Source organism: Nansenia antarctica (genome assembly GCF_963989245.1).
Source record: "Nansenia antarctica genome assembly, chromosome: 10".
Lineage (NCBI taxonomy): Eukaryota > Metazoa > Chordata > Actinopteri > Argentiniformes > Microstomatidae > Nansenia > Nansenia antarctica.
The window spans coordinates 25131129-25142685 of NC_137680.1; the positions used below are offsets into that span (position 1 = coordinate 25131129).

At 51.1% G+C, this 11557-nt stretch overlaps 1 protein-coding gene across 1 annotated transcript in view; it reads right to left on the reverse strand.

Moving 5' to 3' along the window:
• Positions 1 to 10305: 10305 nt before the first annotated feature.
• Positions 10306 to 11557, reverse strand: part of cyb5r4 (cytochrome b5 reductase 4) — a gene marked incomplete at its 5' end in the record, with an annotated part of 32853 nt that continues 31601 nt past the window's right edge. Inside the window, 2 exons of the mRNA XM_080541117.1 lie at positions 10306 to 10392; positions 11230 to 11391. Coding sequence (XP_080397243.1) covers positions 10338 to 10392; positions 11230 to 11391 — 217 coding nt within the window. The 3' untranslated portion in view covers positions 10306 to 10337. The remainder of the gene's footprint in view (positions 10393 to 11229; positions 11392 to 11557) is intronic.

Sequence of the window (11557 nt, forward strand, 5' to 3'; positions counted from 1 at the left end):
GGCAGTCCCGGTAGGGATATGGTGCAGGACAGCATCCGTGCTGCCGTAGTCCTCATCATTGGTTGCGAACACACTGGTCCACTGGGATAAAAGCCCCTCTAGTTTCTGTTGTTGTCCTGGAGTCAGGCCCTCTACGGGGGAGTCAGGCCCGTTTTACTGGGGGGTGCCCTCCTGGTTTCAGCTGGACAGTCTGGACATCGACCTCGACCTCCCCGGGCCTCTGTTTACGCAACACCAGGTCTCTCTCCCCACAGACCTGGGAGGGGTCGAGGGGGGTCACTGTGGCCAGTGGGCAGCGTCCAGGCAGTTCCAGGGCGTAGGGTTGCAGGTTCAACAGCCGCAATGGGAGCCGCCCTCCCTGTACTCTCACTACAGACCGAGCAATCTGCCACTCTGCCCCCTTGCCACAGTCCTCTACTAAGGCAAGATAATCTTTTGAAGGGCAGCACCCCACCACCCTGGCCCATAAGAGCTTCTCACAGCTGGCGGGAACCCGGTTCTCGTCCCTCTTCATCAGGCGGGCGGTGCCGGACGACACTTCGGGCTCGTGGGTCTGGACGACCCGCCTGCAGACCGCAAAGGCCTTCTGCCACTCCCTCCTAGCCTCTCCACTTAAGGTGGAGTTGAACCCTGTGACCCCTTGAGACGCCCCCTGAAACAACTCCTTCCAACAGTGGGCTATCACATTCATACCCAGGATACCTTGGTCTGCACCCAGACATTCGTCTTTAACAATGACTATACCCTTCTCCGGAACCCGTAACCCTCCCACGGTGAAATCTACTACGGCATAGCCTATGTAGGGGATGTTCAAACCATTCGCCGCCTTCAGGGTGAGCCAGTTTAGGTTGGAGGACTCCTGCATTGGTACAGGGCGAAGCCATTTCTGAAAAAAACTGTGACTAAACATGGTTACTTGTGATCCAGTGTCCAACATGCATGGTATTTTTACTCCGCTCACCTCCACTTCCACCCGGGGACATGTCCCCACCACTGCAGACTTCTTAGGGCTCTCTCCTTGGCTGCCCGCATCCCCGACTGCTCGCCCTACAGTAGCCGGGGTTCCTGGTTTAAAGGTACATCTCTCTGGGTGGAACAATAACGTTGGATGTGGCCTGGCTGTCCACACTGTAGGCAGATTGGCCTGCCCTGTCGGTCCCATTGGAACGGCTTCCTATTATTGGGAGCAGGGTGATACTGTCCTCTAATTACCTCTCCTCTTGGCCCAGGTCTCGGTGGGGGAAGGGCCTCGGAGCTGATGGTGGTTTGTCTGACTTCTCTCACTAAGGTCTCCGTCAGTGCGGTCAACTGTTCCTTCATCTCTTGCCTTAGCTCAGCCCGCATGGTCTCCTTCCATCTCTCCAAATCGACAACCGTTGGAGCAGCAGCTGTAGGGGGAACAACAACACGACAGGTCTGACAGTCCCGGGACCTCCCCCCTTTGTCCAATGCCTCAGCCTCCGCACTCACTTCCCGAAAAGTTGCCCCCGGCTGACGCCGTACCAACGTCATGAGCTCTCTCTTTACCTCACCCTCTTTTAGGTTCCTAATGAACTGGTCCTGTAGGGTGGATTCATTCTTAGCCGATCCATCTGGCTCTGCCCTTCGCCACCGGGAGAACAGCTCCCGAGATCGGAGGAGGTACTCCGGCACGGACTCGTCTCCCCTCTGGACACAGTTGAAAAAGCGGGACCGGGCCTCAGCTGCCGGGGTAAGGGCCCCAAACCGTTCCTGTAATACCGTCCACAAAGCAGCAGGGGACGCCCTCTGGCCATCACTACCCAACAGGGCTTCCCTCTTAGCGCGGCCATCCAGTGCACTCATGATAAAGTCCACCTGCTGTCTTTCTGTTAATCCTTGGGCCCTCAGTATTGCCTCCATCTGTGCCTGCCATTCCCCAAACCTAACTTCTCCCTCACCAGTAAACTTGGGGACCCAGGGTGAACACATAAACCATGGCATAGTTACTGGGGTGGACTGGGGTAAGCTCATCCCTACTGAACTAGAGCTCCCTGCTGGCTGTTCTGTTCTATTCTCTTCATCCATGATCACTTGTGTAGGAATGTGTGTTAGGAGAATCCTGCCGACAAACGCCAAAAGAGATGTCACAGTTTAGAGTGAACACCCCTAAACCTTCCCGGCACAGAATATGTAATTCTCCAACACACACCCTCACACAGAAGACCAAGACGAGCGTATGAAAACAATCATCTTTATTACAAATTTCCTATTACACATTGCTAAAATCTATATAAATTAACTACTTTAAAATGAGGGTTTGGGGGAAGGCGCACATGACAGACAACAGAGTTCAGGTGCGTGGGGTAGGCTCTCCTCCTCAACGCTACCCCACAAAAATCAAACCAAAGAAATAAACAAAGAGTCTCTATTTGCCTGAGGTTGAAACGAGGCCTGTCGTCGTGACGTCGGCGGGGCTCCGCCTCCGAGAATCCCCAAGCTCACTGGTATCCAGAGCAACTCGGCAGTAGAGTGATTTTCCCCAGCGATTTCCCAGTAGAGTCCCCCCCGCCAGCAACCACCGTCGGCTCAGCTAGTCCTGGTCCTCGGCTCGGCTAGTCCCCCGTCAGCAACCACCGTCGGCTCGGCTCCACCGAGTAGTCCGCCGTCGGCAGCCACCACTCGACCAGGCAGTCAATCCGCCACACAGGCACTCCACTAACTGCAATATCGGTTTGTCATATACGAAACAGTATGTGTCCACTCACGACAATACGACCCCCATGTCTCCCTTCCTTCTCTTCTAAAGTCCAGGGTTTTTAAAGGGCGCAGCAGCCAATCCGCTCGTCAGTGCAGTCAATCGCAAAACCCAGGGCAGCTGTGCCCATAAACATTTCCCGCGAACCTCCCCTGATTAGTCCCATTTTCATCTCGTGACACTTATACTGTAATAATATAATGGTCTTATTCTTATCAGGTGACATTGAAAACATGGCTGCGAACTCCCTTTGCGAACTCCCAGACACCGAAGAAAATCCAGTATAATTTAGCGCATGGCCGGGCAAGGTCCGTTGTGGAACGCACTAGGCATGTTGAAGAGGAGATAGGCAGCTCCGGAGGGATATAAAGGAAGACTGAAATACAATCATAAACATCAGTTCCCTTTAAATCTTGAATTAAACAGATGTTCTCGGCTGATAACAACATAGTTAATTTTATTACGAGCCACTTGCATGAATTAGCTACAGTAGGCAGTACGGCTCACATGCCTGTAATAACTCCGCATAACCAGTAGGTAATGTGCGTACGCAAGGTCAATACCCGACGATCGTTTCCACGGTCAAATCGACTCACGTTGGAATTGTATAAATCACTACGTTGACATGGTTTTCTACGTACGACACGGGTAAGATCAAAATTTGATGTAAGTACTTTCTATAAATGAGGCCCCTGGTGTGATGTTAGGTGTTCGGTGTTCCTGGGCGTCTAAATCGAGACGCGACGCCTTCGTTAACGAGCTCAGTCGTTATCCTCCGACAAGTTACTGAAGCGGAGGACCTCGCTATCCATGACCCCTGACCTCCCCTGTCCTCCCCCAGAGAGAGACACACACACACACACTCACACTCACGCATAGACACACGCACTCACACACACACTCAGACTCACTCATAGACACACGCACACTCACACTCACACACACACACACACCCTCACACTCATACTCACGCATAGACACACACAGACACACTCACGCATAGACACACACTCTCACACTCACGCAGACACACACACACACTCACACACACACACACACACACACTCACACGTACAGGCACACACACAGGCTCACACAAACACACACACACACACACACTCTCACACACACACACACGCTCACACACACTCACACGTACAGGCACACACACAGGCACACACACACACTCACACACACACACACGCTCACACACACACACACACACCCACACACGCACGCACACACACACAAATCCTACCATCCATAGTGACCTCTGCTTTTCATCTGCCAGGAGATTTCATGTCATCTTCCTGCTTGGTGGGGAACCGATATAAGACTGTATCTGGGGAAGATTTACATTTACATTTATTTTTATTCCAAGGAGCGTGTGTGTGTGTGTGTATCTACCAGCGGTACTGCAGCTAAGCAGCTGTGGCAGTGACAAGTGTATCATAAATAATTCATAACACCTCATCTCCCTCATCTCCCCGAGTACGCAGTACTGAGTGTCTGAGTGGAAACTAACCTCCGCTGAGATGGACTTCTTCTGCAGACACGGTCTCTTTATGCTACAGGCTAACAGTCTCTTTCTGCTACATGCTAACAGTCTCTTTCTGCTACAGGCTAACAGTCTCTTTCTGCTACAGGCTAACAGTCTCTTTCTGCTACAGGCTAACAGTCTCTTTCTACATGCTAACAGTCTCTTTATACAGGCTAACAGTCTCTTTATACAGGCTAACAGTCTCTTTCTGCTACAGGCTAACAGTCTCTTTCTGCAGTGACAGTCTACCTGTCTTCTTCTGCAGTGACAGTTGCTATGGTAATCATGGATCATAACTACCATACTAACATCTTTACATTTACATTTTTGAGGCATTTAGCAGACGCCTTTATCCAAAGCGACTTACAACAAATATGGTTGTGTAAGTAAGTGAATCATCTATCCATCAGTCATCATAAGAAACAGTAATATATGCTTAGACAGGGGACATTGGTAGAAGAAGGAACAATTACTTCATATTTTATTGTATGTATTTACAGTAGAGAAACTGTACAGGGGGGGTGAGGAGGTCTGTACAGGGGGGTAGAGGGGATGAGGAGGTCTACAGGGGGGTAGAGGGGATGAGGAGGTCTGTACAGGGGGGTAGAGGGGATGAGGAGGTCTGTACAGGGGGGTAGAGAGGATGAGGAGGTCTGTACAGGGGGGTAGAGGGGATGAGGAGGTCTACAGGGGGGTTGAGGGGATGAGGAGGTCTGTACAGGGGGGTAGAGGGGATGAGGAGGTCTGTACAGGAGGGTTGAGGGGATGAGGAGGTCTGTACAGGGGGGTAGAGGGGATGAGGAGGTCTGTACAGGGGGGTAGAGGGGATGAGGAGGTCTGTACAGGGGGGTAGAGAGGATGAGGAGGTCTGTACAGGAGGGTTGAGGGGATGAGGAGGTCTGTACAGGAGGGTTGAGGGGATGAGGAGGTCTGTACAGGGGGGTAGAGGGGATGAGGAGGTCTGTACAGGGGGGTAGAGAGGATGAGGAGGTCTGTACAGGGGGGTAGAGGGGATGAGGAGGTCTGTACAGGGGGGTAGAGGGGATGAGGAGGTCTGTACAGGGGGTAGAGGGGATGAGGAGGTCTGTACAGGGGGGTAGAGAGGATGAGGAGGTCTGTACAGGGGGGTAGAGGGGATGAGGAGGTCTTTAGGAGGGACAGGTAAGATGTAGCCTGAAGAGATGGAGGTCTTCAGTCCAGGGTTCCCACACCTTCTGAAACATCAGATTCAAGCACCTTTCAAGGACTTTGAAGACTCAATTCCCTCAAATTCAAGGACCCAACACGGCATAGTTTGAGACAGACCTAGATGAGAATGTATATAACAGGAACTATCCACTCACAGACAACAATTAAAAAGAGAGGCTTGAATGTGTGCACACTAGATGGTCTCTTGCCTTTTCTACCACAGCACAGCAAAACAATAGAGAGAGAGGGAGAGGGGAATTCAAGCACTTTCAATGACCCGTGTCGATTTTTTAAAACTTTTAAGACATTGATTTTTTTCTTCTCAAATTCACAAACTTTCAAGGATTTCAAGGACCCGTGGGAACCCTGAGAGAGAGTGAGAGACAGAGACAGAGAGAAAGAGAGACAGAGAGAGAGACACAAAGAGAGACAGAGAGAGAGACAGAGACAGAAAGAGAGAGAGAAAGAGAGACAGAGAGAGAGAGAGAAAGAGAGACAGAGAGAGACAGAGAGAGCGAAAGAGAAAGAGAGACAGAGAGAGAGAGAGATATATATAGAGAGAGAGAGACACAAAGAGAGAAAGAGACAGAGAGACAGTCTATGGTGGGAGACAGGGAGTGACTCTGCAGTCTTGACAGCGTGTGTGTGTTTGTGGGAAGCTCCTCTCACACAGCAGACTAATGAGACTGAGGGGACGGAGGACGACATCCACTGCAGGATTTACAGGGTTGTTTACCCTGGTAGGATTTACAGTATGTGTGTCAGGGTGTGTGTGTGTGTGTGTGTGAGAACAGTGTTAAGGAGGAGAGGCAGCTAGTTGTGTGATGCCGGGGGAGGCTGATATAATTAAACTTAAATAAACATTAAAGTTCTGCATCAAACGTCAGAACTGTCGAGTTGATCTGCTTGGGTCTGAGATGGGCGTCAGAGAGAGAGAGTGAGAAAGAGAGAGGCAGAGAGAGAGAGAGAGAAAGGCAGAGAGTGAGAGGCAGAGAGAGAGAGGCAGAGAGAGAGAGAGAGGCAGAGAGAGAGAGCCAGAGAGAGAGAGAGAGAAAGAGGGAGAGAGAGAGAGAGAGGGAGAAAGAGAGGGAGAGGCAGAGAGAGAGAGAGAGCCAGAGAGAGAGAGAGAGAGAGAGAAAGAACATCGGCATAGCAACTGATTGACCATTCACCTCTGTGCCGCTGGGAGAAGGATGAATGACAGGTCATAACATAAATAAAGATCATGAAGTTATAACTGTAACTTCACTCTGCCCTCACACTCACACTCACCCTCACACACACACACACCATATACACACTCACACACACACTCACACTAAGCACCGACATGACAACCTGTTGACTGGCTGGAACTTCTGTAAGCTACGGTCGTCATGGGAGACGACACCAGAGGAGGAGAGGATGAGGAGGAGGGGAGGTGGAGGGAGAGGAGGAGGGCTTTGACTTGTCACCGTTCCCTCTCTCTCCCTCTTTCTCTCTCTCTCTCTCTCTCTCTCTCTCTATCTACCTCCACCAGCCTCCCCTGACTCAAACACTATTAGACAATACCTGATTGGCGTTGCCAGGGGCGACTGAGCCAATGTCAGTCAGTCACTCCGAGCAGACTCAAGCAAATACTCAAAGTATTTGACAAACAATTAAAATAATAATAATAATAATAATAATAATAACTTGGATTTATATAGCGCCTTTCATAAAACCTAAGGACGCTTTACAATTCTAAAGGAAATGGTCAGACAGACAAAACAGAAAACAAACAAAACAAAACAGAAACAGTGACTAGGGGCCAAAGGCCTTGGTGAACAGATGGGTTTTGAGGGCTGATTTGAAGGTGTCCAGGGTGGGCGCGTTGAAGGTGTCCAGGGTAGGGGTGTTGAAGGTGTCCAGGGTAGGGGTGTTGAAGGTGTCCAGGGTAGGGACATTGAAGGTGTCCAGGGTAGGTAGGGGTGTTGAAGGTGTCCAGGGTAGGTAGGGGCGTTGAAGGTGTCCAGGGTAGGTAGGGGCGTTGAAGGTGTCCAGGGTAGGTAGGGGTGTTGAAGGTGTCCAGGGTAGGTAGGGGTGTTGAAGGTGTCCAGGGTAGGGGCGTTGAAGGTGTCCAGGGTAGGTAGGGGTGTTGAAGGTGTCCAGGGTAGGGGCGTTGAAGGTGTCCAGGGTAGGGGCGTTGAAGGTGTCCAGGGTAGGGGTGTTGAAGGTGTCCAGGGTAGGGGCGTTGAAGATGTCCAGGGTAGGGGCATTGAAGGTGTCCAGGGTGGGGGTGTTGAAGGTGTCCAGGGTAGGTAGGGGTGTTGAAGGTGTCCAGGGTGGGGGTGTTGAAGGTGTCCAGGGTAGGTAGGGGTGTTGAAGGTGTCCAGGGTAGGTAGGGGTGTTGAAGGTGTCCAGGGTAGGTAGGGGTGTTGAAGGTGTCCAGGGTAGGGGCGTTGAAGGTGTCCAGGGTGGGGGCGTTGCGGATCACTGTGGGGAGAGAGTTCCAGAGGGTAGGTGCAGCCACGCTGAAGGCTCTGTCCCCGAAGGTCTGTAGGTTGGTGCGGGGGGTGGATAGCAGGCCCATGTCTGCGGACCGCAGGTTCCGAGAAGGGCTGTGTTGGGAGAGGAGGTCAGTTAGGTACTGGGGGGCGCAGGCGTGGAGGGATACAAATCCTGCATGACCTCTGGATAGGGTTAAATGGTAAATGGACTGACTGTAATATAGCCTTTATATAGCCTTTATATAGCCTTTATATAGCCTTATTCCAAAGCGCTTTACAAGGGCCTCTCATTCACACACACGTTCACACACGGCGCCGGCTGCTCATTGGAGCAATTTAGGGTTCAGTGTCTTGGCTCAGCAGGTAGAGCCATGTGTCGAGGTGTCCTTGAGCAAGGCACTGAACCCCTAATTGCTCCAGGGTCGCTGTCTATGGCTCTGACCCTTTGCCTAGAGCAGAAAATAGCAAATTCCAACAATGGACCTATCGCTAAGCCACGCCCCAAAATAGAAATTGGCCAATCATATCACAGCAAAAGTCACTACAGGCAGAAAACTCGGACAAACAACTGGCTAATATCTGATGGTGAAAAGCTTCTTGACTAAATATTCTTGTCATCTTTAAAAACATGTCTATTACTTGCTGTGGTAAATCAGAAATCAGCCAACCCCCGCCTGTAACTCATTGAATGTCATTCAGTCACTGTCAGTGAAGCGTTGTTTGTTTGTCCGAGTGTTCAAAGGGGGCGTGGCTTAGCGATAGGTCCATTGACTGACAAGTTGATTGCATGGCAATAAAATAACAAGAGGTTTGTTTAACCCATTCAGTGCTGTGGTTGAATAAAGTCACTCAGATCGTAGACATTGTACAGTACCAAGGGGTGAATTTATTCACCAAAAATGCATAAATTATGATGCTTCATTTCTGTAGCCAATCAGAGTGTTGTTGCTAGGTAAAATACCACCATAAAACACTTGGCACTCTAGGTGGTGAGTGTTCCGGAATCATTTGGCAGTTGGTCCCAGTTGAAACGTCGCACACAAGCATCAATTCGGTTGTTAAGTCGTGACGTGTTTCCGGGTCCAAAGTTGGCTGAGGCGCTCTCTTCGAAATGCCTCAGTAATAATAATAATTCATTATATTTGTATAGCGCTTTTCCGAGGCTCAAAGACCCTGACAATATGGGGAAACGGGAAAGTGCTGCGTCCCTTGTTGTATGAATAGATCCCAGTCTAAAAAACGATTGAACTGTCATTCTACCGCTGTAGTACACTGGTACTCTGGTGCTTTAGTACACTGGTACTCTGGTGCTTTAGTACACTGGTACTCTGGTGCTTTAGTACACTGGTACTCTGGTGCTTTAGTACTCTGGTACTCTGGTGCTTTAGTACTCTGGTACTCTGGTGCTTTAGTACACTGGTACTCTGGTGCTTTAGTACTCTGGTACTCTGGTGCTTTAGTACACTGGTACTCTGGTGTGGGGAATTTCTGATTTGGACCCGGAAATTGCTAAACGTCACGTTTGACGTCAGACTTAACAACCGAATACCATCCTGTATCGATCAGACACACACACCATCAGTCATTAATCTGACATTTGGGTAACGATGGCCAGAGACAGGTGGACAGGTAACAATCTCTCCTCTGGGTCAGGAACATTGTCATGCAGCTCCATGTCCTCCTGGCTCAGACAGACACCCTCCACACAGGCCGGCTGGGAGCCCCACACTGGACTGTCATTCTGAGCGCAGCTTCTGTCCAGAGAGAGAGGTGTATGTGTGTGTGTGTGTGTGTGTACGTGTGTGTGTGTGTGTGTGTGTGTGTGTACGTGTGTGTGTGTGTGTACGTGTGTGTGTGTACGTGTGTGTGTGTGTGTGTGTATGTGTACGTGTGTGTACGTGTGTGTGTACGTGTGTGTGTGAGTGTTGCAGCAGTAGTAAACAGACTTTAAGGAAGGTCAGGAAAAGAAGGTATTTGTCTCTAGAGAAAGAGAGAGAGTGTGTGTGTGTGTGTGTGTGTGTGTGTGTGTGTGTGTGTGTGTGTGTGAGTGAGTGTGTCTCCACAGCTTCTCCACAGCTTCCTCTGTCAGCAGTCTCAGATGCTGTCTCACGTCCACACACACACTCTCTCACACTCACACTCACACACACACACACACACTCTTTCTCTTCTTAAGACGGCAGGCTGTGTGTGAGATATGTCTTGCTTATGGTGATGAAGATGATGATGATGAAGATGATGATGATGATGATGGTGATGATGATGGTGATGGTGATGATGGTGATGATGATGATGGTGGTGATGATGATGGTGATGATGGTGATGATGGTGGTGATGATGATGATGGTGATGATGAGGATGATGATGAGGAGGATGGTGGTTATGATGATGATGATGATGATGATGAAGATGATGATGATGAAGGTCAGCCTTTGAAGGCGTGGATCTCCTCTTCACTGAAGCCTTGCTGCTTCACCAACCTGCAGGAGAGGGGAAGAGGGGGAGGGGGAGGGAGGAAGAGAGAGGAAGAGGGGGAGGAGGAAGAGAGAGGAAGAGGGGGAGGGGGGGAGTAGGAAGAGAGAGGGAAGAGAAGGATGAGGAGAAGGGAAAGGTAAATCAAACTATAAATCGATTATCTTTCTCCCTCCCCCCTCTCTCCCCCTTTTCCAGGGGGTAGGTGTAGAATGACTGAATGGTTGATTACCTGAGCCTCTCTCTCTCTCTCTCTTCCCCCCCCCCTCTCTCTCCCTCCCTCCCCACCTCTCTCCCTCCCTCCCTCCAGATCTCCAGTGTATAAGCGTAAAATGACTGAGTGGTTGAGTTCTTGAAGCTCTCTCTCTCTCCCTCCCTCTCTCCCTCCCTCCCTCTCTCTCTCTCTCTCTCTCTCTCTCTCTCTCTCTCCCTCCCCCCTCCCCCCTCCCTCCCTCCCTCCCTCCCCCCTGTGTAGTGCTAGCAGGAGTCCAGGTTACTCACCCCAGGGTGAGGTCAGTTAACCTCCCTCCCCCCCCCCCCCCCCCCAGGTTACTCACCCCAGGGTGAGGTCAGTGAAGGCGGGGGGTCCACACACACACACACACGTAGCACCTCCCTCCCTCCCTCCCTCCTGCCTCCCTCCCCCCTCCTCCCCCCCCAGGTTACTCACCCCAGCGTGAGGTCAGTGAAGGCGGGGGGTCCACACACACACGTAGCACCTCCCTCCCTCCCACCCTCCCCCCCAGGTTACTCACCCCAGGGTGAGGTCAGTGAAGGCGGGGGGTCCACACACACACACGTAGCACCTCCCTCCCTCCTCCCTCCCTCCCCCCCAGGTTACTCACCCCAGGGTGAGGTCAGTGAAGGCGGGGGGTCCACACACACAAACGTAGCAGAGGGACCCCTCAGGGCGTTCCAGGAAGTCCCCCAGCTCCGCCCCCTCCACCCGCCCCCTCCTGCCTGTCCACCTATCACAGGGCTCCGACAGCACATACTCCACCTGGAACCTGGGGTGATTGACAGGAGGTTGTCAGAACACACGTAACCCTGGAGAGACAGTTCTAGAACACGTACATACATTCAGAAGATTCTATGTTCTATATGTAACCTAGAACCCTGGAGAGACAGTTCTAGAGCACGTACACTACCGTTCAAAAGTTTGGGGTCACCGAG